A 25,334-nucleotide genomic window follows, 5' to 3' on the forward strand; every position below is an offset into this window, starting at 1 on the left:
TTTATAATTTTGTGACCTAAAAAATCACCTCTCCACTCCCAACTGGAACCTCCTGAAGATCTTTACTTCCAGGCAAAACTCATTCTAATCACAACTGAAGTCTAACAATATTTACCTGTCAAAGCTTGTCAGTATATTTCCTTTCATCTCCAACTATACAATCTCATCATGTTACAATACATGACCATATCTTGGTTTGTTATAGATATCAAGCTAACACAGGATCTAGCACGTCTACAAACAAACAAGTATATGTGATTGTTAAATATCAGCAATGACTTGTGATAAGTTCTCTTATAAGTGAATTATCTTCTTCTAAATTAACGACAGCAGCCTATGAAAAGCAGGCAGTTTTAACAGACTACGTGTTGACTAAATAAATAAATAAATGATGTTGATTGACTAAATTTAGTGCCATAAATATCAATGAGTTCTATTGATGTTCTTTAAAAATTATTTCTTCCTATCTTGTCATCGGACAGGATCAATAGTTGATTTTTATCTTGTTTCTTCTTTGGAGTTTTTCCTCCTGGAGAAAAACACACCTTCTCTGACCTGTACTCTTCATGGACTGACCTTTCTGTGGCCCTCCAGCTGGTAGACTGACTTTTAGCTGCTGCACATCCCACTGCTGTTTCCTGTGCTTGCTAGCCAAGTCCTCTTACTTCCAAGATGATACCCCCACTAACTGGAGCTCCCAAAACATAACCTCCCTCTGTTTCTTCACATTTGGATCAGGAAGTAGTATCAGGTCAGCTGTGACACGGGATGTTCTCTAGAAGGTCAGGGAAGGTTTCTGGCAGCAAAGAAGCACACTGTGCCAGGCTTCTTGAGCGAAAGAGTGGTGACCTGCTCCCTCCCACTCAACTTCCAGCAGCTGAAAAGTCTCCAGTGACCACAGCTCCACCTTCTAATGACTTTTCCGAACATTTGCAAGAGCTAGTCACACTCCAGGTGAATATTTTCAGACACCTGGGATGGGCTGTTTCTTCCCGTTTCTTTGTTCATATAAAAAGACTTTAGAGCAAAGGGCAGAATATGGCAATTTCTTTCTCCCAACCTTGAACATGGCCTCTGAATATAAAAGTTATTTTGTATGCAGTGATGTAAGTGAAGGTCTTCTAGTTATTTCATGGTGGGTTTTTCAGATGTTCTTTTTTTTTTTTTTTTTTTAAAGACAGGATCTGGCTCTGTCACCCAGGCTGGAGTGCAGTGGCACACCTGTAGTCCTTGATCCCCTCCGGGCTCAAGCAATCCTCCCACCTTAGCCTCCTGAGTAGCTGGGACTACAAGCTTATGCCACCACACCTGGCTAATTTTTATATTTTTTTGTAAAGACAGGGTTTTGCCATGTTGCCCAGGCTGGTCTTGAACTCCTGAGCTCAAGCAATCCACCCTCCTCGGCCTCACAAATTGCTGGGATTACAGACGTGAACCGTTGTACCCAGCCCATGGTGTTGTTTTTAAAAACACTTAGAATTTTCTGTTTCATTACCAATAATATTACTGCCTACCCACATATTTCGTCTTCTCTATTTCTCTATAATAAAAATGACAATTGGAAAGTTTCAATGGTCCTTAAGATAGAAAGAATAACCTGTCTCAGAATAAATCCTTAAGACCAGCCAGAATAATAAGGTAAAAGGTTCCTGAGTTTGTAATATATGTCAATATTTGGTAGCATATAAATGTAAATTTGCGTCTTATATGATGCTGTACACATTGATTTCTATGACTTTTTAGAAACTATAGCCGAAGAGAGCATTTTGCATTCTTGAGAAATACAGTAATTTTACTCTAGGTTTTAGACCATTCCAGTGTGTTGTGTTAGAGTTTTTAGGTACTGAATTCATCGCATGAAAAGGGAATGTTTCTATTTTGCCACCACCATTATGTTATCTTTTCCAGTGCAATTACAAGCTAATTCAGTGCTCTTTGTGTTGGACTAATAGCTTCTGATTTGCTGCTGTCACCCAGTACCTCCTCATGCTCTTTTAATACCATCTGCAGTGCCCCCAGCACTTACCTAGGGTGAGCATTTTTCTCTAAGTAGAGACTCATCTTTGGCAAATCATTAATGGAACATCAAAAAGATCCCATCTGTTAGAGTTACATATGGCTAAGATCAGAATTATCAAATATCTCATTTTTTCTTTATTCCCTTTTTCTTTTTTTCCTTTCTTATCCACACAATAAATGTAGTTGTCAGCAGGATAAGTTCATGCGCCGGATAAGGTCACAATTTCTTCCAACAGTAGGAACTTACAAGGTTCGATTTATTAAAGAGTGAGAAGGGATAAGATCACTGCATGGCCAGCCTGATTTATCAGGGTTTGACTAGAGTACTTGAATAGGGAACGTCGTATTTCAAGTTTATGTTCAAAACTGTAGTTTAGTATGTGTTGTGACTGTATGACTCAAACATTGAGAAGGAAAATTAGAAAAAGTATCTCTATAAGGCAATTTGTAGTCACCAACCAAGAACTATCCTTTCCTGAGCCAAATCATGCTTAGACATGGATCAATATAGCATAATATAAATGGTGCTATTTGTCTCAAAATGCAGATGAAACATGGTTATTAACGCCTGAGGAAACACACATAATGGAAAGACTGCAGTTTGGCTGTGAAGATAATCAGCAGTGAAATGATCTAACCCTCTTAGGTATCTGGCAGGCAGCTGTCAAATGGTTAAACCATAAAATAGCAAGAGCTCTGCCATACTTCAGCCACCTTGGCTGACTTTGAAAATGTTTTGAGATTTTTAGAATCTTTGAGTGCTTTTTGAACTCAGCATGACTTCGGGGCTGTCCATGTTTGATACCATGATGTATAATGTCTTCCAACCATGAAGAAAATATAAATATGGGTTCTGACCCTATAGCCTTCTGCTATACTATGGCCTGATAAATATTATGAGCTAATTCATGTGGTCTGCTTTAAAATTTGGTTGTATATTTAAAACCAAGTTCAAACCAATCCGAATTGTATTTTCAGCAAATGCAATATGATCTTCTGTCATCTCATTTACTTGCAGCTATGTCCTATGAAATCTGAGCCTTGACTTAAGGGTCGTTCTGTAATTACCTTATATGTTTATATCATCAACTTAATGCTGAATCTAGGTGAAGCATGATTGCTGGTAACTATTCTAAAAGACTCATATCTGTCTGTTCCCCTTTGGTGTGCTACTATGTTCATATCCTTTGCTTTCTAAAGAGGCATCAAAAAGACCGTATTAAAAAAATACAATGTCTTGATAGCACTTTCAAAGAAAAAATATTTGAGGGTGTCTCTGGTGATTTTAAGTATTTCTCTCCACCAGTGAATTTCTTTTATTTAGGCCAAAAAGTGGGTTGATATTTTAAAAAGCTGTGGGATGTTTGGTAGTGATTTCTGACTTAGGGCCTTTTTTTTTTTTAAGTTAAGCTATCATAAGTCTTTGAGTAATCACAGACTTTTAAAAGTATGCATTATCAAGAAGATAAGAGAAACAGCCCTGAGCACTAACAATATTATCTTTTACCAAAATTGATTAGTCCGTCCTATATGCCTCAAATATTTTCTGTGAACTTACCCAGCATGTTAAAAAATCAGGCTTCTTTTTGAAGAATAACTGCAAAAATATGAACTGGGCAGAGAAGAACATTTTTTATTTTTTTATCCCACTCCGTATTCTATAGATGAGGTAATGTATGTGAACGCATTACATAGACGGTTGAACAAGTGAAATGGATGCTTGTTGTAATACAAAGAGCAGACACATATTAAGACAACTCTCTTTTGTCTCCAAAAATCAACTTCAATTGTACTAAAATTGAGATACGTCATATCATCAAAATTTTCATCCCATCAATTGTGTTCCATTTGTATTTTTCAAATATCATGTGTCACAAACTCTATTAATTACCAGGGAATAAACAGAATTATTAAAGAAATTTGTAGATTAAAATGTTTATGTTTCTGTTGAGGTGAACTACATTATCAAGGAGAAACCTACTAGGGAATAATTTAATGCAAAACTGTATGATATTGGACTATAAATGCAATGGGAGTATTAGGGAAGAAAAATTCGGTTTTCTCTAGAATTCAGAGAAGGTGCATGAAGGAGAATAGCTTTGGGCTTGACCTTGCAACATTAAAAGGGTCTATTAAGGCAGGCAGAAATAGGATGTGTCTGCCAGATAGCGGGAACCATTCTCAGAAAGTTATGGGGGAGCTAAACTGGAGATGAGGAGGAATGGAAGGGGAAGAAGGCTTTTTTGACTGGAGGGAAGAACACATTTGGGAGAGCAGTAGAACGCAAGAGTCAGGCAAATACTGTGGAGCAGTATCAGTGGTATTAAAATTCAGGCAGATATGTTCAGTTTGGGATGGCCAAGAAGTAGCTAGTGAAGGAACTTGCATAAATGGGTAACATGATGAAAGTGGAGTTTTAATCAGTTTATCCTGGCAGAGATTTGAAACCTGAATTGGAGCTGTAGAATGAATTGAGGCTGGTGGGTTGTCTACTTCTGAGTTGATGAAGACCTTAAAAATGCTGATAAGAAGGGTGAATCCAACAGCCAATGGAAAAGAAAATAAGTCAGGATATGAGGAGTGATTTGGATAAAGGCGACAAAGAGGGCACATGACCACAAGCAGACATCAATGAATGGTTGGATGTGATAATGGAAGTATATGGACATGCTCTTAGAATTCTTCAGTTTCTTTTTGGTGAAGTAGTAAATATTTATCAGGTACTTTGCCTTTGCATATTGTTAATTCTCACAGCAACCTTTTTAGAAAGCTATTGCAGTTCCCACTTTGCATGCAGAAACTGAAGTTCAAAGGGTTAGGTAACTTGCTAAGGATCACATGGCTTATTACAGTTACTCTTCTCTCATTCAATTGTGAGCCCATTCCAGCGTGTATCCCGGTCTACCACTTTACAAAACTCCTTTCACTCCAAATACCTGTGATCGCCATCTCATCCAAAGGAATCTTTCCAGTTCTTCCCTTCCCCCTTCCCTTTTCCCCCTTCCCCCTTCTTTCCTTTCCCTTTCCCTTTCCCTTCCTTTCTTCTTTCCTTCCTTTGACAGAGTCTTGCTCTGTCACCCAGGCTGGAGTGCAGTGGTGCGATCTTGGCTCACTGCAACCTCTGTCTCCCATACTCAAGCAGTTATCCTGCCTCAGCCTCCCGAGTAGTTGGGATTACAGACATGCACCACCACACCCAGCTAATATTTACAGTTTTAACACAGACGGGGTTTCACCATGTTCACCAGGCTGGTCTCAAACTCCTGACCCTCAGGTGATCCAATCACCTCGGCCTCCCAAAGTGCTAGTATTACAGGCCTGAGCCACCATGTCTGGCCTCTAGTTCTTTTCTTACTTTCATAAATTTTCAGATTCCTTGATTGATTCCCCTCTCCTTCAAATTCTCAATCAACCCCTTTGTGTCTATGGTACTATATCCAATTTTTTTTCTATGTCTCTTGCCAATTCTCCTAAAGTTTCTATGCCTATTCCTGCATCACTATGCCTTTGAAGGTCTTTAGAATTCTGTCCTAGGTCTTCTTATTTATCATGATATACTCTTTAATCCTATGGCTTGTATTACCATATACAAGGTGGTTTTAATTACTGAATAAATGCCAAGACCTTGCTTCTAGTTAAGACCTTGCTTCTGGGCCCCAGGCCTATACTTGCCTACCTAAAATCACCTATTGCCTTCTTTATAGCTACTTTAATATCAACATTACCAAACTATAACTCCTTATTTTACTCTTAATTCTTGCTTTTCTGTGTTCTTCTGTCTCAACAGGAACATGGCCATTGGCTCATGTTCCTAAGTGAGATACCTGTGTAACATTCTAGGATTCTCTCTGCCCTAAGTTCTAAAATCTGAACAATCACTAAGTTCTATGACTTTTACTTCCCAAGCCATATGGATTTTATTTCATGGATTCATCCAGGTTCAGACTTGTTTTGTTTTTTGCTTTATTCTTTGGACTAACACACTGTCTGGTACTTAGTAGATACCCAATAAATATTTATAAAATAAATGAATGAATAAACGAATGAATGAGGCATAAAGGAATAAATAAACAAATCAAACAAGAATTGGAGCTTTTCCATCTTATTTCAGAATATCTAGGATCTTTTCAAGTCAAACATCCATCCTCTGATAAAGTGGTTCGGGGACTTAAGTCTCTGACCCACCAGCCCAGTGCCCTTCTACTTCTCATAATATGTTGTATGTAGGGAAGGAAAATCATGCTATCATGGACTGTCAATGTTGAAAAACAGCTTAGCAAGTTGTGAGTGAGTGCAAACCACTCTTTTAACAATGACAAACCAAAGACTCAGGAAAGATATAACTTATTTGAGGCCGTTCAGCTGGTTATTGAACAGAATTGGCGTAAAAGTCTTCTTACTTTTAGTGCAGTAATCTTTCCTCTATTTCATAACACCTATTAATTTTTGGAAAAAAAATAAAATATCATGCTCTTAAGCAATATGTAAGCTAAATATAACTTCCCTTTATACAATGTTTTGTTTCTTTTGCTATCATTAACCTATGTAACCTTGGTAGAATATACATGCTAATTATTTGCGCTATGCTTGCAGTTTTTAGAAATGCTATTGTGAATAAATGAATATTTTTATTTAACTATTTCAGCATAAGAAAGGATTTTCCTAAACCCTGAAATAACTTGTTGGCAAGCAAGAAAGGAGACTGGGGTATTCTTGCTTGTCTAGTAAAGTTGAAAAGATTGACTTGATATTTTGAACAGTTACTGGACTTTCTGTTGTGGCCATATTTAAGAGCTTGTAAAAGTATTTTTGGTCTGCTTAAAATTTTAATGGATAATCAAAGACACTTCAGAAACTTTGGAGACATTTGGATATCACTTTACGATCTGCCCCAAGTTTGTAGTTCTTAATCCATTAAAAGACAGAGCTGCTTGTAAATCCACAGGTATAGATAAGGAGTCACTGTTTACTGAGTCCGAACCCTTTTCAAATGAAATATGTCAGTGGCAGAAAGAGAGGATGAATTACTTTTTTAAAGGGTTTTCAAAGATTCTCTTGATTCCTCTGGTATCACTTAAGTGTGACATGACTGGTTTTTTAGTGTGTAAAAAGAAGCAAATTATTTGGGTATATTTTTATGTAGAAAAGAAGATTTTTTAACTTGTATTTAGCTGAGAGATTGAAATGTATTTTATTTTAAATGGTAAATTGTAAATAAACTGTTTTAAATGTAAGTAAGTATGGTTGAAAAAAATACTGAGAACTCCTAGCCAATAGAAATTAAACAGTTTATTTTCAAATAAGAAAATTATCCTAAATATTTCAATAAAGAAAGTGAATATGCATATATTGAGTCGTGTTGTCCCACTGATTCCTCTCTGACATCAGAGTAGATTGTTATCTTTGTGCTCTGTCTCTGAGGGTGTTTCTATAAAGGGTCTCTCATTCCAATGCATTAATCAAAAAGATTGCACAAAGATGAAAAACATTTTCAGAGGAAAATCTCATAAATGGATTTGTTATTCTGTATACAGAAAACAAATTATTGTCTTTCCATAGTTTCTGGACACTGAATAAGCATCAGGATCTAGCACTTAGGCATTAATATGTTATTTACTATACATATTCTATTTATATCTTTCAGCATTCGGACTTATTGAATCTTTCTGGGCTCATTTTCCTCACTGCTGATCATCATTAGCTGTTGATATACCAGAATTTAAAAAGTTGGAGAATGTGTATTTGTCTTAATTTAATGTGTTCTTCAATTTTCAGTGTATTTTTCAAGTGGTAAAGAAAGAGAGTATGAGAAGAAGGGTGAATGAAAGTGTTGTCACTGAATTTAAATTTTTGATTGGGAACATGAAATTGTTATGAACATTGCATCTTTATTGCTCAGATATAGATAAATTTAAATTTTACCATGGACACAAATTAACCACTACCGAAATATTTTAGCTGATTGTAGTTTATATACTTTAGTTTTGGTTTTCAGGATAAGCAATAATGAAAACATGAACAATAATGTCTGGTATTTAAACTATTAAAAGGAGGTGACACTAAATAGAGAAATAAAGAAGAGATAGAATTGAACTCAGGTTGGCAGTGTTTCTTTTTGAAAAAAAACTCAAGATTGAATCTATGTATTTAAAGATAGCTACTAACTTGAAAAGAAGCTAAAGCGAGATTAAGGCAACAATTTCATATGTTACCTGTCATGACATATAGCATTTAGAAAATGTTATTACTAGGCCAGGCGCGGTGGCTCACGCCTGTAATTCCAGCACTTTGGGAAGCCGAGGAGGGTGGATCACCTGAGGTCAGGAGTTTGAGACCAACCTGACCAACATGAAGAAACCCTGCTCTACTAAAAATACAAAATTAGCCGGACCTGATGGCGCTTTGCCTGTAATCTCAGCTATCTGGGAGGCTGGGGCAGGAGAAACTCTTGAACGCGAGAGGCAGCCTGGGCAACAAGAGCGAAACTCTGTCTCAAAAAAAAAAAAAAAGAAAGAAAGAAAAGAAAATATAAGTACTGAATATATTCTATTCTATTTTCCTCAGCTTTCTATTCTATATGGATTTTCATTGACATTAAAATTGACGCAAAAGTAATTGTGGTTTTTGCCATAGTTTTGCACCAACCTAATATTTCTTTCTGTTTCATTCCTTCATATTCTCATGTCTGCTGTTGATCAGGCTGAAAATAAATAACATTAAAACACAATGAAGTTAGGTTACTGAGATAAAATTTTTAAAATATAAACATTTTAGTATGGTGATATGGCATGGTAATACTCTTTGGGGAATAAATATCCTAGATATAATTATTTTAAAGACAGGCTGCAAGTCCTGATTGTGATTTTTTTCTATCTATCCCAAACAACATTTAAGCTATTGGCCGTTTTTTTTTTGAAATTTTGAGGCCCTCTTTTATTTATTTGTATATTACTCCATTCATTTATTTCTTAAGCAAGCATTTAATGAATTCTTACTTTATGCAAGTGTGTATACTGTCTTTACTTCCTATTTCCCTTTATAGGTTCCAAAATATTACTCTGGAGTAAATGAAAGGAAGAAGACCTTCCAAAGCTGTTATTTCTAAAGTGTTTTTTTGGTACAATAGAGTTCTATTCAGTATACCAAATACAGAAAAACAAGTAAAAACTCCGCCTAAACATTTTTTATTTGAAAAACATGCCTTGCTATATATTGTACATGTAGCCATTTTACCTATTGAAACTGGTAGTCAATTTCAGAAAATTACCAAGTACTTCAAAAACTCTCCACATATTGTTGTTTGACAGTCTTGAATAAATACAAGAATTTTAACACAAAGTGATTGTCCTACTGTTTCTTGTCTACCTGTTTTGGCATTGGATCAGTGCTTTTTAAGGGAGTGTTATTGTTTCTGGTTCTTAAAGACTTAACTAAAAAGAATTGGCTTCAGTAGATGATGCGCGTGAAAAGGTGAAAGGAAGAAATTGGACTAAATTTGAATACAATTTATAAGGACAAGTTTTATTTTCCTCTCAGGTTAAGATGAGTTGTTTTTCAGACAAGCATAATTAATTCTCTTTATATGAATCCTGAGAATATCATGTGTGTAAAGCAAACACACAAAAAGAGGTGGCTGCTGATAAAGTACAAGTAAGTATTCTAAACACTTCTGTTTCATTGTCTGCAGGAGAGCTGGAGGTGTTTCAGAAAGATGGGGAACGAAAAATTCAGAGTCGACAGCAACTTCCAGTGGGAACAACCTGGGGGCCGTTTCCTGGGAAGATGGACTTGAATAATAATTCTTTGGTATGTGGATATTCCGAGATGGTTAATATTTTGTCATCGACTGTTAATATTTTGCCATAGCTCAGAAATTCTCTCTGCTTGCTTTCCAATGAAATCACTAAAAATAACCATTTGTTTTTGCTTTTTCGTGGACAGCAAAACTTGGATACTTTTCAAGTGGTTTGTGTCTGACAGTAATATACGCAGAATTTAGACAGAAACAGGTTACTCATACTAAATTGTGGCTAGTAAGGTACTATGTAAGGTTATTGCTTTATCTGCTTAGCCAGACTAAGACTGTTCACATTTAGTAATATATAAAATTGCCTTTATTTTTCAGATGACACAAATTGTCATCCATTATAGGTTTTCATGAAGAACAAGAAATAAACAACTTTGTTTTTCCTTGGTAATACTGTTTGTACCTTTAAAAGCAGGGATGAGTGGTCAGCATTATAATTTTTGTTATTCAGCTTTTTTGTAAAAGTTCTGAGAACAGAAAGTCTATCTCTTGGCATGATTATGTGGATTATTGATTAATTAGATGTTTTAAAAGTAATGGAGGCTGGGCACAATGGCTCACTCTTGTAATCCCAGCACTTTGGGAGGCTGAGGCAGGTGGATCACTTGAGGTCAGGAGTTCGAGACCAGCTTGGCCAAACATGGCGAAACCCATCTTTACTAAAAATACAAAAAAAAAATTAGCCAGACATGGTGGCGGGTGCCTGTAGTCCCAGCTACTCGGGAGGCTGAGGCAGGAGAATTGCTTGAACCCAGAAGGCAGAGTCTGCAGTGATCCAAGATCGTGCCATTGCATTCCAGCCTGGGTGACAGAGCAAGACTCCATCTCAAAATAATAAATAAACAAATAAATAAATAAAAGGAAAGGTAGGTAGTTTGGTTACATTTAAACTTTATTTCTTAATTGGATATATAAGTTTGCTATTCCTGCCTCAGCAACTCACCACAAACTTTGTGCCTTAAAACAACATAAACTTATTATCTTGCAGTTATGGGAGTCAGAAATCCAAATTGGGTGTCACTGGGCTAAAATCAAGGTGTCTGCAGGTCTGAACTCCTTTTCGGATGCTTTATAGGAGAATCTGTTTTCTTCCTTTTCCAGTTTCTGAGGGCTGCCCATGGCCCTTCCCTCATAGACCCCCTTCCATCTTCAAAGCCACAGGGCCTGATGGTGTCTTTCTCATGTCCACATTTCATCTCTGACTCTTCTGCTTCCCTCTTACACATTTAAGGATGCTTATGATTACACTGTGTCTGCCTGCGTCGTCTAAGCTAATTTCTCTATTTTAAGGTCAGCTGATTAACACTCTCAATTCCATTTGCTTCCTTCATTTCTCTTTGCCATGCAAAGGAATGTTCGCAAGTTCTAGAGGTCAGGATGTAAACATCTTTGCAAGGAGCTATTCTGCCTACCACATGGGATAAAAGAAAAACAATAGCTGAAAACCTCTCTTATAATAAGTGATAATACAGGTGATGAAATTTGGGAAGAAAAATGTTTCATATTCCTTAGAGGATCCAGAAATTTTATAAGTATTTATTCCCCTGAAAGTCCTTCTCTCTAAATGCCATTTATGTAGGAACAGTCTTGTGACTTTTAAATGACTCTATCTATGCTAAAGGGACATAAGAACTCCCAGAGGGGTTTCGACAGGTGTACTGGGTTCAGCAACATTACATTCCTTTTTTGATTTATTACATGAAGGAAATCCCTTCTTCAAGTTATTACATGAAAGAAATTGATACATGTGGATCTCCGTTTATTCAGTACCATGTGGATGTGACAGAGGTTGTTGGTTCAACTAAAAGTAATGATTAGAATAAATAGGAAATATTTGTGTTACCAAACTTTTAAAGAGTGCATGAGATCCCAGGGGTATATTTATTACTTTGTACATTCATGTATTTATCCATAAAAGGATGAAGTAGGGGTTTTCACATACATTTAAGGACCAAACAAGTTGACCTTACAGTCCAGACCAAATATTTAATAATCTGGGCAATTTGTTCTAGGTGGACCAGTGCAGCTACTTCAAAAGAGATTTATGATGTAGCCACAAAATGCAGGCCTGAGTTGATTGAGTTGTATTAACAGATTGTTTTATTGATTCCTTTCAGAGAGCAATATTAACTATGCCCATTTCTCAAGCTAATGAATGTTAAGAAAGGCAAGAGAAGGATTGTCTAAACATCAAAGATTGAATTAAATGCTATTCTGAACTTATTTTATCTGGGAGTTTCTATTTGTCTTCTAGCATTGCTTACTAAACATTTTAAACTATATCATATTTATCTTATTTATCACAGTGTATCAGATACCAATGCAACCTTTAATCATTTGTATATTTCTTCAAAAGTGTACTGACACTGTATCAGCTATAGTTGACATGCAAGATGAACATTTTCCAGTTTACTATATTAAAAGGATATATTTACTAAAATGCTATTTTTGATTAATCTTGCTATTACTCTCTGTATGTATACAGAATGGTAGTTTTATGACATTTTTACCATATGCTAAATCGTGATGGATAGAAGATACACCTGTCTGAGAAAGTTTGATTTTTTGATTTTTCATTGAAATAATTTCTGATTTTAGACAGTTGATGTCATTTTGCTGTTTTAATAGTTCTATATGACTGTAAAGCTATTTTATGCCATATTTAATATTTTTAAAAGGAGTTAACTTATATGAAATTTTCAGAATTTTTGATACTATTTAAAACATGACTACTCTTATCAACAATTGGGTAATGGGTGATTATTATTTATAGAAAACAATTTTAATACTTCAGTTTTCTTCTTTTGTCTTAGGGTTTAAATATCAGATTATTTTATTTAGTTAAAATACAGCATTTTTCCTTATTTTAAAATTTAGTTGCCTCACTAAAATATATTTTCAAATGTTTTTCTTTTGAAATAACATCCTCTTCCAAAATTTACTTCTGAGTTTATATCATTAAATACTACTAGTATTATTATTCCTACTACTGTTACTACTGTACATTAAATTGGTTAACATATATGTCTGGAAAATGGAAATAGATTAGCTCATTTAGTCCTCCAAAAAACCTGTGAATTTGGTTCTATCATAAATCATATTTTACAGATAAGAAAATAAAAATTCTCACTTCTGATTCGAGAGTCTGCTTTTTTAAAGACTCTGCCACACTGCATTCTCAGTATAACATCTGTAACATGATTTGAGCATGATAAAATTGTTGATGATTTCTTAACATGAATCATAAATTTATAAAAATCTCTGGGAGGAAGTATGCAAAAATTAGAAATATACCTTTTTTTTCCCCGATGGGCAAAATATTTATTATGTAATTAGACTACTTGAGCAGTTAAAAGTTAATTCAAAGCCTTCTGGAGTTTTGTTACCTCTTCATAATTTGTACAGTACTATAATATGTATTTGAAATCATAAATATTCCTTATAATAAAATATATAGCCTACTACCCCTTCCCTACCCAACCTTGAATCAAATTTGGATTAGCGCACTCTCTTAAATTGCTTATTCGCCAACTGATGTAATGTTACTCTGCTCAAACTCATGGTGTTGGCTCGGGAGATTCAGCTCACTAATTAATCCAACACAGTAATTAATTGAGTCACCATGCCAGATGTCAAATCCTTTTTATATCTTTCAAGTCCCCATCTTCAAGTACATTAGCAATATGCCACCTTCTGCAGGAAGCCTTTGCAGACCAGGCATTTAGATGTATATAGAACATTTTAAAAAACACAGAAACACCAAACAAATTAGTTTGACAAAAAGTTGTTCTTGGAATTATATAACATACTGAACATAGAAATAGAGTATCTTTTGTCCACACCTTATTATCTTGGTAGATACTTCATGCTTTAAAAGTTTTATAATAGCAGCAGCAGCATAGTAAATACTTTCATTGGGCCAGAGACTGGTCAAAGTGCTTTACATGTTTTATATCATATTTACTTCTTACACAAGTGCAAGAGAAGATAATATTTATCTCCTTTGTTGCAGAGGCATAAACTGCTACTTTGGGAAGTTAAATAACTAGCCTAAGGTCAACTCAGTCTGATTCCATAACCCATGCTCCAGTCTTAGAAATGTTTTCTGTGATATGGTAATAATAATACTGCCTAGCTTATAGGAATTTTGGACTAAATGAGATAGCATATGTGAGTTATCCACACATTTCAACTACTTTTACTAGTCAGTAATCTGTGGAAGTGAATCCATTGAAATCTTTCAACTTTAAAGCAAAAAGCACTCTTTAAATTAAACAAGTAACACTATAAACCTTGGCGTTTGGGGATTTTTACATGCCTAAATTTGACTGTTTGCCAAGGGCTCTGTCTTAGGATTCTCCAGAGAAACAGAACAACAGGATGTGTATGTATATAGCCAGAGATTTATTATAAGGAATTGGCTTGTCCAGTTATGACGGCTGGGAAGTACAAAATCTGCAGTACTCAGTCAGATGAGATACCCGGGAGAGCCAGTGGTGCAGATGAAGTTCAATAGCAGTCTTTGGGATATTTCCTCGTCTGTAGGGAGGCCAGTCTTTTTGGTCTATTCGGGCTTTCAGTTGATTGGGTGAGGCCCATTCATATTTTGGAGGGCAGTCTGTTTTACCCAGAGTTCACTGATTTAAATGTTAATTTCATTCAGAAACACCCTGTGAGTTGGCAATTAAAATGAACCATCACAGGCTCCGAAGGCCTGCATTACCTTGCAAGTTTCAGTTTTTTGAGGTATGACCTTATACCCCTGAAAAAATTGATACCAGTGAGGGAGCCCAGCTTTCTTTCCAGCATCTCACCTCATATCTCAGAAATAACTTACATTAAATACTATCATGGTAGCACAAACTTGGTGTTTTTGAAAGTTTTGCGGTTTTATTCACTGAAAAAAAATCAAAGGACTACTGATGAGGAAGAAATTTTAAAAATCACCTTAAGTTCTGATCAATATCTGGTTTGGATGTGTTTTAGAACATCTATGTTTATATGTTGTACCTTTGAAGTTTTTCCCCATATTCTCCCAAGGACAAGGATCCTTGCAATAAACTAAATCTCAGCTGTGCTAGCACGTGGTAGTGCTTAGTAAGTATCAAGCAACAGTGATTACTTGGAAGGTTGGGTGTCTGAAATTTAAATGGCATTTGCCCTCTCTTGCTTTTAAATATTATCAACTGTTGATAGCTAACTATTCTGATTGGATTCAGCCAACTGCTGGAATCATACAACATACATAGTTAATTAAATAGAAAGCCCCAGATTACTTACAACGTAATAGTAAACTCATCGCAACCTGTTAAATTCAACAAATGAAATTTGATAGAGAAATCTCATTTTATTCTGTTCAATCAGAATAAAATGTATTATTTTCCCACAGGGTATTTGTGATACTGAATTTTTTTTAAAAAAATGAAATATACATATAAAGGGCACTATAGATATTTTGTTGACCTAATAATGAAATAATGCATGTATCAAATTGCATCTTAAAAGTTTTAAGATAGTCATCTTTATAGAAATGTGGTTAAGGAAAAAACTAGAAGTTCCTGATCTACCTGCTTATAATTAGAATTATTAATTGCCTCCATTTATCCCTTTGCAGTTTTATCTTTTCCAGTATTCATCTTTTATCTTAATAATTGCTAGTCTTCAAGCTTCATATTGTACATATCCTGTAGCAAATATATCTCTACCTATGTCTCCAGCATTCACCTCTATAGGCAAAGGCTGCTCAGTGGGCACACCTGTGACTTTTCTACCTGAGCACTTTTTTCAGCGTTAAGAGCAAACTCCTTGCAAGCTGGGAAAGCTGGAAGTGCTGGAGATTTCCTATTCCCAAAGGTTATCCTCAACCAATGATTGGACAGAAAGTTGGTGGACTAACACCTCCGCTTCCCTTCCTCTTTGTTAGGATATAAGATGTGTTCTATATTGTCTGTTAGAGTTTGGCAGTGGAATTGAGCTCTGATTGCCTTCATAGTGAACATTTTGTGGACCTCTTCCCTTTCCTGCTTACTTCGCCACAACCTTACTGGAATTTTCTGGGATCAACTTCCCAGTAAACTACTTGTATTTGAATCAGTCTCAGGGTAAGCCTCTGGGGAATCCATACTAAGACAACCTCTAAGATGTAATAATGAAATAAATTTAAAAGCAATATCCAAATTATTATTGAGATTCTAGAGGACATAGAATTATTTAATCTTTATTATTCAATTTTGGACCTCTACTACTGGCACATAATCGGTATTCAATAAATGCTCTTTAAAATAAAAATCTAATCGAATTGAATTTGCTTATCAGGAACATTCTCACTGACTCCACCCATATTCTCCATCTTTCCCATCTCAATGGCATAATTTATTATTTTGCTGAGGCATGACTTTTTGTTGAGCCTCAGATTTCATTGATGTTGACATTGTGAATGATATCTTCCTTCTTAATATTCATTTTAATCTGGGCTCAGGACTACCATACTTTCCTATTTCTCATTTCTCTCTGGGTCTTGGCTCTTTTTAATTTAACTGTGAGTATTTCCCAAAACACTTCTGGCCTTTCTTCTCTTCTCCCTCTGTTCCCAGTGCCTCAGGGAGCTTATCCACTTGCAAAGCTTCAGCTACTAATTTACAAATGACATTTAAATAAAAAAATCTCTAACCTTGGCTTTTTACCCTTTCTCTAATAGCACATTTCAACTGTTTTGCAAGCTTTCCCATTTAATTCCTCCAACTACACAGTCACAAAGAGAGTTTATTCCTGTCTCCACAGACAGCCTCTCTTTTCCATGACTTCCAGCTTTCAGTCACCTTTAATCCTAGTCCTCTGCCTCTCCTTTCCTACCTCTGCAGGGAGTCCATTCTCTCAGTTATCCTGTGTCTTTTCTGCATTTCTACCTCTCCTTCTCACATCTCAAATGCTATTCACACACAGTTACACATACCCATAACTCTCTCCTTTTGCCTGTAACTACTACCATCTCTTTTTCCTTCTATTCAGAGTCAAACATCTTCCAAGACTCTCCATTTCATGTCCAGAAACCAAGCATCATAACTCCTGCTTTCGTAATGATTGTTCTCCTCTTTCTGTTCCTGCTACCACTGCTTTAGTCGAAAGCCCCACCGCTTCTCTCTTGATTATTACAATATTCTTCTGTTCTCTCTTGTTATCTTTTTATTTACTCAGACCACAGTATGTCCTGAAAGCAAAACTACAGTAGTCACTTAACTCCTGTGCTTTAAAATCATTCTAAAGGGCACGAGAATACCCCAAGGTTTTGGTAAAGCCTAAAAAAGGCCTTCCTGATACTCATCTCCCCAGGTGATGCTCACCTCCCCAGTTCTGACCCCTTTTCCACTCTCTTATAGACTTTAGGCATTCTGAACTACATGCGGTGCCCTGAATGTCCATTTTTTTTCCACATCCGTACATTTGGTCATGCTGTTTTATCCTCCTGGAAACCCCTATTCCCTGCCCCCCCCCCACCTATCTCTCTTCATCTCACTAAGTCCAATACTTATTTAAAGACTCTGCTCAAAGTCACTTCCAAGGTAGACCTTCTCTGAAGCCTCCTGTCTGGAATAGATAACCACTCTTGGAGTATTTCCCTGGTGCTCTAGGTTTACTAGGATAAGAACACTGATCACATAACTGTGAGCTCCTGTTTGCTTGTCTATCTCCCCTGCAGACCATATGCTTATTATCTATTTTTTATCTTTCTATCCTTCCCACTTAGAACAATGTCTAGCTTATACTAAGAGCTCAATGAATAACGTTGAATGAATCAGCACATTAATTTTTTCCTTTCACTTTTCTCCATATCAGGAACAGCTGCACACCCCTCCTTATTCAAGACCCTGCATCCTTCCTGAGGCTTTACATCCATGTCTGTTTCGTCTGTGATCTTGCTTCATCTGCCTAACTCAGCAGAGCAATTACCACAGGAAATGCTATCTTGTACCTGTTTTATTTGTTTATAGACTTGCACTTTTATTTTAGTCTCATTTGAGAGGAAAGTTCAGTAGGACAAGATAACTATGTCTATTTCTTCAGTTTTTATCTCATAAGGAGATATGCCCATGATGGTTTCTTGAGAAATGTTGACTAATTTCAGTGTAAGATTTGCAACCCTTGGATGCAGCTAGGAGGATGAGGTGTTGCGCCTAGTGAGGCAATTATGATTTGTTTACAACAGACTCAGTTTTAGATCCCTCACTATGACATGGGTGAAGGCCAAGAAGGTGTTCTGCTCTACCATGCTTTCTGTGAAGTCTCATCCAGCCTCACACGTTCCAGTGACAAACCATCTGGGAAATTCCATCTGTCTCTGCTTGGAAACTGAGGTGGCAGTCGCCCACTGTGAGCAATTTTCTATTAACTTCTTGGATAAGATCAGTCAGATTTATACTGAATTGATGGGAACCGTAAGAGCAAGGTTGTTCCAAGAGAAGACAAATGTACTGATTCCTCTAATTGGGCTTAAGCCAGTTTCATTCACAGACGCCCTTAGGTTCTAGTAGTGCAAGGACTTATAACCTTTTTAATTGTACCCTGTTCCTCTTGGGAAACATTGGTGAAATTCATTATTGATGGAGGTTGTAGATTTGTCCCTTAGGGAGGGCAAGATCCTGGCTTCTCTTATACTCTATCTGCTATGTGGAGAATTAATGGAAACTGAGTGGACAGAAAAGCTGCTCAAAGAGGACTTGAAGGCAAGAAATGTAATGCAGCAGAGCCTTGGAAAGTGATGCGTTGGTTTGGTTTCTAGAATTAGGGTAGGGTTTTTGTTGTTTTATTTATTTTTATTTTTATTTATTTATTTTTTTGGTGGAGGGGGATTACTCAGGGAAAGAGGAGAAAGAAGTTGGTGTGGAGGCCTCAGTAATCAAAGGCCTGCTATTGAATGTGAGTCAGAAAGGAAGAAATCAAACACCGAAGAATTATTTCACAATTGAAATATGTAGAAGCCAGAGAGGTCAATTGCATATTAATCTGAAGGGATTGGCTGTGTTATAATGCAGATATAGTTACGATGTTGGCAGTGGATGAAAATACATTGTCATATGGCACAATGGTATTGAAGTGAAAACCTGAATTTGTGCCCTTCCTGATAATTTTTACTTGCCTCCAAAATAATACCTTTTGTGTATAGCTAGCCTGTTAACCTCAATCTCATCCTGACTTACTTTTTCTCCTGATGGTGAAGTCTTTCCAGGTTCTTTACATTTGGACATGGATTTGAAAGGTGGAAACACAATTCCTTGCTATACATAGACAATTTTATTTATGGACCTAACTTACTCTCCTCTGCCTGAAATTTTAATACATTTTGGCCTTTGGTTTATATGGCTAAACCTATTTACCCTTAGTTAGGCCAAGTTTGAACTTTTAAGAAGAATTATTTTTACAAGATTATTCATTGTTCCCTTTTCCCAGAACTCCAAGGAGAACCTTTGTTGAAGATGATCTTTTCAGTTATTAGGACGATTAGTGCTATTTAATTAATTTCTGAAAGGAGGAATTGTTTATGTCATCATAAGATGATCAAAGCTGATCCACTCTATGTGTGTAAAGTTGAGACAAATGAGTCACATAACCTTTTCCCACAGAGGATCGGTGTGAAGGATGAAGAATCACTATTGATTTATAGCTCCAGATACTCTTTGTGGGAGTTGTGATTGTTCCCACACATAGGGATCCTTACGTGAATTTTCTTAATGCAGATTTCATTGCTACTGTCATTTCTTTGTATTTGCCAAAAACAGAATCATGAAGGCCTAAGGTGGAAGTGGGTGGATATATAGCATCCCTGCCCCTCTAGGGAAATCTGTCACCATCTTGACTAGTGAGGAAGTGGTTTGTAAAGCATAACTATTGTTTTTGTAACACAAATTCTAAAATATCAATCTTGAAATGTAGTTTTTCCTGGAGGGGATGGTAGAAGTAACAAAGCACTGTGAGGAAGAGTTGTTCATGGAGTTGACCAAACTGTCCTCTGTTATGTGCTGATAGGTCTGGCATGCCTTTTAAATTCTTTCTATTTGATGTTTTCGAGGAATTGTCATTCTATACTGATTTCAAAACAATTAGTTTGGCAGGATATGCTTACATGGTTGTAACAAATATTGTGCCAGCGTTATGAGGACTTAGCATCAATCTCAGCTTGACATGACAATTAATACATTCAGTAACTTGGAGATGATAACAGAGAGAATGGAGATAGGTACCAGTTTGTACTCCTTCAGTTTGGTCTTAAAAATCAAAATTACTTAGGGATAATGCTTTGTCAAACTCTGATAACATATTGGACTCTGGTTTTAATCTAATTTTCAATAAATATTCCCAGGATGGGATTCACCAAGTTTCATAATTTAACTGTAGCTCTCAGGTGGCATTGACAACCTTTATTATCATATAAGGTTTTCCTAGCATTGACAAGTTTGTGACTCTTTACAAGCCACTGCTATAAAGCTCTGTGTTGATGCTGTGTGGTGGTCCAGGGGCAAGTATTCTTGGGTAAATTTCTTTTTTTTTTTTTTTTTTTTTTTTTTTGGAGACAGAGTCTGGCTCTGTCACCCAGGCTGGAGTGCAGTGGTGCGATCTCATCTCACTGCAAGCTCCACCTCCCGGGTTCATGCCATTCTCCTGCCTCAGCTTCCTGAGTAGCTGGGACCACAGGTGCACGCCACCACGCCCGGCTAATTTTTTGTATTTTTAGTAGAGACGGGGTTTCACCGTGTTAGCCAGGATGGTCTCGATCTCCTGACCTTGTGATCGCCTGCCTCGGCCTCCCAAAGTGCTGGGATTACAGGCGTGAGCCACCACACCTAGCCTCTTGCATAAATTTCTAATAAGAGAATAATAAAGTAATATTTATTACATACTTTGGAAATTTGAGAAATTATTTGAGAAACTCTCTTGGAGATTAACATATTTTTTGCCTGTTAATTTAAATATTGAATTTAAAGTTGTTCTTTTTTTTTGAGACAGAGTTTTGCTGTTGTTCCCCAGGCTGGAGTGCAGTGGCGTGATCTCAGTTCACCACAACCTCCGCCTCCCAGGTTCAAGCAACTCTCCTGCCTCAGCCTCTCAAGTAGCTGGGATTACAGGCATGTATCACTATGCCTGGCTAATTTTATATTTTTAGTAGAGACAGGATTTCTCCATGTTGGTCAGGCTGGTCTCGAAGAACTCCCGACCTCAGGTGATCTGCGTGCCTTGGCCTCCCAAAATGCTGGGATTACAGGCATGAGCCACCGCGCCCAGCCTAAAGTTGTTCTTTATTATTCATTGACTCTTACTTCAATTTTCTCATAAAACCCCTTGTCCCAGCTTGACAAAACTGTGGCTTCTTGATTCTAATAATTTCAGCGTCTTCTGTGCCATTTTGTATCACTTTCTATTTTTTAATGGCAGGAAACCAGACTAAAGCATAGAGTTATGTAGGTTGGTCTGTGGTTTTCTTCTCATACACTTTAGTTCCTTTTCTGATGGTTAAAAATATGAGCACAACTTGTCGCAGGCGTAGTGTCTCCCACAAGGCTTCAATCAATAGGTTGGTCTGTGGTTTTCTTCTCATACTCTTCAGTTCCTTTTCTGATGGTTAAAAATATGAGCACAACTTGTCACAGGCATAATGTCTCCCACAAGGCTTCAATCAAGGGGACAGACAGGTCTTGGTGTCATCTGAAGGCTCAGCTAGTGGAGGATCTGCTTACATGCTCACTCAAATGACTCTTGATTCAGTGCTTGGCCTAGTGGGCCTCTACTTAAGGCCACTCACAATATGGCAGCTGGCATCCCTCTGAGCAAGCAGATGAGAGCATAGGACAGGGAGCCCAAGACAAAAGCCACAGTGCTTTGGTAACTTAATCATGGGAGTGGCATCCTATCACTTTTGCTGAATTCTAGGGAAGGGAATTGTGCAGAGCTTGAAACCAGAAGGCTGGGATGACTGGGGGCCAACTCAGAGGCTGTCTGCCACAGAAGGTAATTTGCATAAGTAGTTAACCTGACCTGTGGATAGGGAAGGACTTTCAAATACCAAGAGCCATGGGAGCAATCACAAAAGAAAATTCAGTGAACTTGAATACAGACAACAAAACTGTATGCTATACAGCATCATAACCAAAATCAAAGATTAATAAGTAAAAGACATTTGTGAAAATGAGGTATATTTTATTATTATTCATTAAAATATTTATGGTTTCTCACATCTGTGATCAGTGGCTTCCTGATTATGTAGATATTAATTTTGCAATAAAGACAAATTAAAATATACAAAACATGATTTGTACAAAAATTTGGTGGGAATTGGGGATCAAAAGTAGTTTGCTGAGTGTTTCTTCTCCTTTGGTAATTTTGAGAAATATACACCCACACACTGTAAAGATCAAAAGTGGGAGAGAAAGTATGGGAAAGAGCCTGTGATGGGGTCAGAACAGCCTGATTCTAGTCCTGTTATTACCCAAAGTGGATGTGCTATCTTGGGTAATCATACATGCTCTTAGTTTCCTCTTTTATAAAATAGGGGTTATTATACCAGCCCTACAACATAGAATTGTAAAATTATATAAAATTATACGCATTTAGTCACTTTGAAAAACATACAGATTGTTAAACAAACCTGGATTCCTTTTATTATGCCTGTGAATAGAAAGTAAATTATTCATTCCTTTAATTCCCCAAGCAGTGCATCTAGTCTTTTCTCTTCTGTTCTCTCCCTAAACATACTTTAAAAAGCAGTTTTGGTTGTCATACGAATATAGCTTCATATACGTGTACTCACACGTATCCATACACACACATGCTTACTGATTAACTGGCATGAATATTCTGAGAACTCATAGCCTAGATAAGTAAAAGGTATGGACTTAGTGCATTTATCATCTAAGCAGACAGTCACCATAGAGGAAAAACACATATTTTTAGGAAGAGAAAGAAAGGTTAAGTGGTCAAACTGCCTTTTGAATGATCTTGGCTTCTTTGAGTTTTCTTTTTGTAGGGAGTTATTCTTCAGAAAGCATTTCTCAGGTGTGTGATTGGGGATTTCAGACAATTGGAAAAGTAATTTACCTTGTCTGATTCACTTTTGAGTTAGGTTTGTATTTTAAAATGTTAACTCAATTCTTTCATTATTTATGGCATTTTAGAGCTCCATACAGAATGGAGTGAATAAGGCAGTCATAGTGCAGACAGTGATGTACTGTGAAATATGAAGAAATGGGGACAGAGTTTTGGAAGAGCAGGGGCACGTCACGTGCCTTAAGTTTTAGCTTTTATTAAGAAGTCAAACAAATACCATTTGTACCTCATTACCCTATGTGTAATAGTGTAAGCATTACCCCCGCAGACAGGAGCAGTAAGAGTCCCTCAGGTTCTGATCCTAATCTCGGATGCGGCATTACCACCTCTCCTCTGAAAGCCACTGCTGCCCAGGCACACGCAGCATATTAGTGCATTTAAAGGTACCCAATTATATCCATGTGTGCATCTGAGATAGGCATCAGGACCCAAGTACATGTTAAATTCAGCTCCTATAGGAAAAAAAATAGCACTTGCCTTTATTAAAGAAGTACAGAAGTGGTGGAAAGAAAATTTGTCCTTTATCTGAATATTTTCAGCAAGAAACCTAGGCAGTGTTATTCTTGGTGCATTTCTTCAAAACTTTGTGAAAATGACAACTGTTCAAAGGAGGCAGACATGTGCACAAGTGTCCCCCGCCTCTGCTGATATTCCGGGAGGAGAAGGGGTCGAGGGAGGAAGAGTGCGTGATGAAAGTCAAACAGTGGTTGGCTCCATTACTTCATTAATCAAGTGGAGGCATTCTGAAAAATGTTTGTCTTTGGTTGCAGCCATCTATTTTTTGGTGTTAATCTGCGCCCTGTGGCAGGGTTTTGTGAAAGGAAACAATGAGCCGTTGTATCACCCCCCTCCCTTTCCCCAATTGTTGTAGCCCCTGTCAGAAGGCTCCGAGGATGATGCAGGTCTGTATCAGCCTGATAAGGGAAAAGAGGATTCAAAATGGCTTTGGAGAGACTCCGTGGGAGTGGAGTGTGCTGTTTTGGACCAGATGAGCTAGGGAATATGGCAGAGGCCCTTAATGGGATCCTAAGGCTTCAGTGCCAAACCTTCTGCTGCTTCTTGAAGATTTTCTAATGAAATATTTTAATGGTAAAATTCTGTGACTGTCATAGGGGCATAGGTTCAAGATGCTGTTTTAAGTCATTTGCTCCATAATCTGTGATTAGTCAATCCAGGTCAAAAAGACAGAAAAAGAAAAAAAAAATCCAAACTCAAGAAACCTGTCAGAGTATGTATTAGGTCACTTTTATTCTGTTGACAATGAGTGTTCAATTCACTGTCATCATGAGCTCTGTACAAGTGGCCTGTACATTTTATATACTGTGGGTTCCTATTTTATGGCTAGATGAAATATGAAGCTATCTTTCATAATGCTGATTCCATTTTGGCAGGCCTTTGGATCCACATATGGTTCAGTTAAGCTGTTTTGGAGCCTAATGTACCTTTGTTATTTATTGAGATTTTTGAAAGGGGAATAAGTGGGCTATTTTTACTCTGCATTTAAAAAAATACACATTAAATGTTTCAAACATAATTCATACAGCTAAGAAAATTCTAGTGAGCTTTAGAAACGGATCTGCTATTCCTAGGACAGCTAAAATAAAATCATTCCTACCCATGAAGGAAAAAATAAAAAGACAGCTAAAGCTCCAGCAAAATAGAACCACTATCTTACAGCACACGGTAATAATATATACGGAGAGCAATTAGTAAACATGGTCAAGAAAAGTGGGCATCAAGTCAACACACTGTAAAGTTTAAGTATCTTTAAGCTTATAGATGATGCTGAGATTTTTTTTAACTATTCCTCCTACTGTTGGCCTGGTGTCTTATGAATAAACATAGAGGCACAAAAAATTGAAAACAGTGGTTGTCAGATGAGTGAATGATAGGGAAATACCTCACATACCATGGATAGTCCAGTGCTTATCTAGAAAAACTTAGCTGCTTGGAGGTGATGTTTGCTCCCCACTGCTGAGACCTGATTGGTAGAGGGCAACTCCACCTTCAGATTTAACGTTCTTGTTTTGGTGAGTTTAACTCAGACTCTTAACTATTGGTTAAAATAATGTCTGTGTGAAAATACAAAGAAAGATAGAAGAAAAGTGACACATCCTGTCATATTGGAAGACAACTTTTTGTTTCTAAAAAAGCTTTGATAGGATAGATCTATTTGTATGTATTTGTATATTAATGCTCCTACTTTGTAAAGAGCTTTCAGATTTTTATATGGCCATTTATGTATTTTTATATGGTCATTTATTTTCACTTGAAGTTAATCATTAAGAAGGCTTTTTAGAATGGACCCAAGCAAAACAGTTGGCTATTGTCTGCATGAAAGAGTAGGGATGGTCCTTTTTGGACATGTCACCCTAACTAAATCTCCAGCCATATTGTGTGCCTTCCTATAATGGTT

General features: G+C 36.8%; 1 protein-coding gene across 3 annotated transcripts in view; it reads left to right on the plus strand.

The window, feature by feature from the left end:
* ZFPM2 (zinc finger protein, FOG family member 2) overlaps positions 1-25,334 on the plus strand; it is a 557,988-nt gene that overhangs the window by 303,325 nt on the left and 229,329 nt on the right. For all 3 annotated transcript variants that reach the window (XM_034966473.3, XM_034966475.4, XM_034966476.4), the window contains one exon: positions 9,707-9,825. In XM_034966473.3, coding sequence (XP_034822364.1) covers positions 9,707-9,825 — 119 coding nt within the window. The remainder of the gene's footprint in view (positions 1-9,706; positions 9,826-25,334) is intronic.

Source organism: Pan paniscus, chromosome 7 (assembly GCF_029289425.2).
Source record: "Pan paniscus chromosome 7, NHGRI_mPanPan1-v2.0_pri, whole genome shotgun sequence".
Classification (NCBI taxonomy): Eukaryota; Metazoa; Chordata; class Mammalia; order Primates; family Hominidae; genus Pan; species Pan paniscus.